At 26.8% G+C, this 5227-nt stretch overlaps 1 protein-coding gene across 2 annotated transcripts in view; it reads right to left on the reverse strand.

The window, feature by feature from the left end:
• Positions 1–5227, reverse strand: part of LOC107450971 (inactive serine/threonine-protein kinase 19) — a 15783-nt gene that overhangs the window by 8788 nt on the left and 1768 nt on the right. For both annotated transcript variants that reach the window (XM_016066920.3, XM_016066917.3), the window contains exons 3-4: positions 2043–2188; positions 728–860 (exon numbers count right to left, since the gene is read on the reverse strand). In XM_016066920.3, the coding sequence (XP_015922406.1) occupies positions 728–860; positions 2043–2188 (279 nt within the window). The remainder of the gene's footprint in view (positions 1–727; positions 861–2042; positions 2189–5227) is intronic.

Here is a 5227-nt window from a genome sequence, read left to right on the forward strand (position 1 = left end):
ATATATATATAAATATGCATAAATTTTTATAACATAATAATAATATATTTTTTAAAACATTTTACTATAATAATTTCTCTTTTCTTCTCATTAATCTTTATTATATTATTTTCTATGTTTTCTCTATCATTTTAATTAATTTTATAAGTTCTATATACTTATAGCTTATGCACAATAAATAAAACTTTTTTTTCTTCTCTTTTCTTTTATCCTTCTTGTCTTTATTGTGCAATATATATGTAAACAATTCATATATTAGTAAACACAAATTAAATTTGTTAAAATGAACTCAAAACACTAACTAACACAGCTAATAGATAGTTTTGTTTGTTAAAAATATTACAATAATTAGGTAAATTCATGGAAAAATTAGGAATAAAAAAAAATGTGAGTGAATAATTGCATTAATATTATTCCTCTCAGTCATGATCTAGAAGAAACGAACTTCACATCATTAAATAAAGTTTGTAGAAACCAGTTATTATAATAGAACAGAGACATAAGTACAGTAAAAACAGGGATATCCACAAGTTCAGAAATTAAATTAATATAGGTTAAAAGCATTAAATAGTAGACTTCTTGAATGAGTAGAATTTTTTAAAATTTTCTTTATTTACAAATGACAAATATACCAATTTTTTCTAAAATAATTTTTATAGAATATATAATAACTTTTTAATTAATTAAAATTTATATAGAATATATTTTCAATTAAAAAAACACTTACCAACTGCTTCATTATTTGAACAGCATTTTTCTACATGCTCTTTGTAGTCTTTAAGATACACAACAGCAATTTGATCATCATCATTTTGTCCGATTTTAAATAGCCTAATTTCATTTTTCTTTCTCAATTCATTCTAAAATTAAACAAAAAAATTCAATAGTTAAAAAAACTCAACTCATTTGATAACTTAGGCAGCCATATACTTTTAAATATATAAAAACTATTATACATTGATCCTTCATATTTTCAACCTTCAACTATAGAGATATATAGATTTGTGAGAGTGCACTTTCGTTCACAAATTTAAACAAATATTCATTGCTTTTACCAATATTACCAAGAAATGAACAAATATGAACTCTAGAATGAATGCAATCTTTTATTCATGTAAACAGACACATTTCATTACAATATTTAGAATAAACAACAAAATTTTGTTTCAACTCTTCCCTTAATCAAAGTGACCATATATATTCTAAATAATCACATTCCAACACAATCAGGACATTTTATATGCTATTTATTATCAAAGATCCCTAGACACAATTTTATTTCGTTAAATGTTATGACTTTCATAATACCAGCTGCATTTTGCAAAACATAATGCACTGATCACAACTTTGCTTTACATTATCAATTTTGAACAACATGCTAAAAAGATACTTTTAAGACTTTTGATCAAAAATTTAATAAAAGATGATTTGAATATTAAAGATTGATATTGGAATAAGTAAGCATAATGAAATAACTTGTTAAATATTAACTTGAGACTGCTGATAGAATAGGAAGCGATAAACAAGTTAGTTTATCAATAAGGACTATAATTTTTTCAAGATATGGCTAAATATATAAATATTCTCTACTACTACACAACATCTGATTCCAAATGAGGTTTTTACATTAAAAAAAACTGCTTTAAAATTTCACTTTATCAATATGGACTATAATTTTTTTAAGATATGGCTAAATAAATAAATATTCTCTACTACTACATAACATGTTCTGATTCCAAATGAGGGTTTCACATAAAAAAAACTGTTTTAAAATTTTAAATTTAGTAATAGCTTTATTAGATATGATATAAAAAATAATTTTGTACCATAACATGGAGTAGAATATAAAAAGATTGTCAAATAATGATATAGAGTTGCTAAATGAAACATATAAAAATAATTTTTATTCAATTATACATATTGTTTGCTGATTTACCCACTCTTAAAAAATATAACAAACTTGGTATGCTACAATTTAAGCTGATTGCAATAAAATATAATTATAATAATGATCATTGCAAGTACATTATAAAGTCAATTACCAAATGTTTATCAACTTCAGTTCTGGATTTAACAAATGCATAAATTTGGTGTCGCATGACAATTGGAGGAAGTCTTCGCTCAAATTTGTCAACAGGAAATATGGACGCCAAAAACTGAAGAGCACTGTCCGTATTTGTTGGCACATCTGAAAGAAATTATAAATTTCATTTAAATTTTAAAATACATATCATGTAAGTATTTAAGTTTATGTGAATGAAAATACTGCAAACAGATTTTTTTTAAAAATTACAAATTACTCTGAACACCTACATTTGTTTATTTATTATAGATCGAATTAGCACTACCTGCAGCATCCTGTAAGTTTTTACACTTATACTTTGTGGTGCTGTGTAGGGAAGAAAATAAGTTCTATAGTAAGTGCACAGAGCAGAACATAAGTACAAGAACATATTAGAAGTTTCTACGGTTTTCCTCACCATGTAATGCAAATGCAAGTTAGTTCTGTCAAAAAATCCTCTACTAAGGCCAGTTAATCTCAATGCCTAACTCAGGAGATACATTGTCTTCTAGGATGGATTTAAAACTACAGAATTCAACAGTGTATTCACTACAAAAAAAAATGGGAGAGAATTTCTCACCCTTTCTCAAAAACAGGGTAAGATTTCAAAAAGTTAAGATTTTTAAAAATTAAAAAAACACAAATAAACTTGGAAAAAAATTTATTTCTTTAATTATAATGCATTTTTCACATCTTCTAATTGAATATTTTTGCTGCATCATCGTATGGAAAATGTTTTATATCTACTTTTTCATCAGCTATTATATTTATTAGACTGAAAAATATCCGCATTTGTTTCGTTTTGACCATTTCTATCGACATTTGTTTCATTTTCATATGTCCGTTACAGAGTAGAAGATGTCACCTTAACAAGGTATTTGTTCATCTTACGTTCACGCACAAAAAATGTAAGCGTCTTACATGAAGAAACCTTACCTACGGTGAACACGTGATTGCAAAGAAATGTGTCCTGAAAGGGGTTCCGTGTTTCGGGGGGGTTCTGCTGTTCGCACCGGTTCTGAACAATACTGATAAATAGGGAAGCTAGATAAACAAGGACCGATCTTCAATATAATGAAAGTTTAAGGAAGAAAGGTGAAACGGATTTTATTCAAAATGGCAAAAGGCGAAATTTTTTCCAAAATTCGCGCATTTTGAAATTTATTGATAGAGTGTGCGAATTTCTCGAGGTAATCAATTTTTATTGCGAGAAAAGAAAAAAATATGCGAGATTCTCGCATTCTCGGGCTGTAGTGAAAACACTGATTCAACATCAATAGAAGTAAATCAAAAAATGGATGGCTATTTCATTCTGGTTATAAAATAAAGCAGAATTTTTTCTTTTTTAAATGACAAATTACTCTGAATACCTATATTAATTATTCACTATAGACTGATTTTGCACTTTCCTATAGCATCCTGCAAGTTCATGTACATATGTTTTGTAACACTCTATTGAGAAACAAGTTAGCTTTGTGTGGTGTATAACATACATATGAGAACCCAGGATAATAAAAGTACTAAACTGCTCTAATAGCCATGATTTAATGCATATGAAGGAACTAAGTTTTTCATAGTTATACACTATACACTAATAGAAAACATCACTGTTTGAGTATTAATATGATAAAAGCAAAAGTACCATGAAACACATTTTTAAAGTCACTAGTAGCTCACAGGTATAAAGTATTGGTACATGCACTTAAGCTCAAAAATTATAAAAAACGTGTGATTTTGAAATTGAAAATGAATGTGGCTTTTACAGGATTACAAACTTAAAGCTCTATGATTAGAAAAAATATTCAAATTAAAAACCATATTATGGTTTTACCAGTCAATAGGTACATTCCTACAATAACTGAATATAGAAAACTTAAAAATATGAATGCGTAAAATAATATTTGATTTTAAATAACTAGTGCAGAGAAATATGATATAAAAAGCAGGAAGAAAAAAAAAAACTCCGAAAAATGTCTCGAATGTTATAATAATTAGATAGTTCATACCAATTATTTTTTGAAGTTTTAAGATAAATTCTAATAAAACTCTTTCGATTACCAAAACAATAATGAAGATAAACAAATCTATGAAGGGTCCGATTAAAAGGTAAATTATTTTGTAAACATAATAAGAATGCGCACACGATGTTTCTAAAGGAGAAATATTTCCTTAGAATACTACATTTGGAATTTAAACTTAGGGAAACTTAGTTTGCCACGAACCGTCCTCCCCCCCCCCCNCCCCGTAAGGGTTTATTTGATTAACAAAACAATAATGAAGATAAACAAATCTGTGAAGGGTCTGATTAAAAGATAAATTATGTTGTGCAGGGTCCGTTTTGACTCTTTTTATGAAAAGACATTATGTGAAGGGTCCATTAACAGACCAAATTTCTTGTAAACAGACCTCTGTATAATGTTAAACTGCTAATTTAATCTAAATTAATTTTTTTTAAGAATCTTTTTTTCAGTGTTGAAAAACAAGGAAAGAAAAAAAATCTGATCATAAAATAAAGAAAATGTTAAAGAAATGATTTATGTGTTTAACTTTTATAATAACTAAATCAATCATTGATTACAATAAATTGAATTGCTAATATTATTTACATTTATTTATTTATTATTACCGTTTACAACAATAATGAAAGTAATTGGATGCATGCAAATAAAACATAGGTGAGTCAAAAAAATATATAAATATCATCACAACATCAATTTTAGCAAATAAACATCTTAGATACAGATAATTTCTTAAACAGAAATTAAAATTTGCTTTCAAAGCAGAAAATGACCTGGGATAGAAAAACTAGATAATAACATGAGGACACAGTTAAAGGAAATGTCGATAAAAATAAAGAGCATATGTCTAGCTACAGCAATATGAAAAATATGTGTCAACTATTGACATGCCGAAAATACTTTATTAAGATTACAGGGTTCCCACTCTATGATGAGATTGAAATTCAAGGACTTTCCAGGACTTTTCAAGGACCTCAACAAAATTTTCAAGGACCTTAATCTAAGACCAATTTTAAAAATTATTCTCTTCTATTTTACTAGAAGCAACAATGCTTGTTGTGGCAATAATTAATTTCAAATATAATACCTAAATGCTTTGCCTATATAGAGAGAAGAGAGTATATGTATTATGGACTAAAATTTATAT

The sequence above is a fragment of the Parasteatoda tepidariorum genome, chromosome 9 (assembly GCF_043381705.1).
Source record: "Parasteatoda tepidariorum isolate YZ-2023 chromosome 9, CAS_Ptep_4.0, whole genome shotgun sequence".
Lineage (NCBI taxonomy): Eukaryota > Metazoa > Arthropoda > Arachnida > Araneae > Theridiidae > Parasteatoda > Parasteatoda tepidariorum.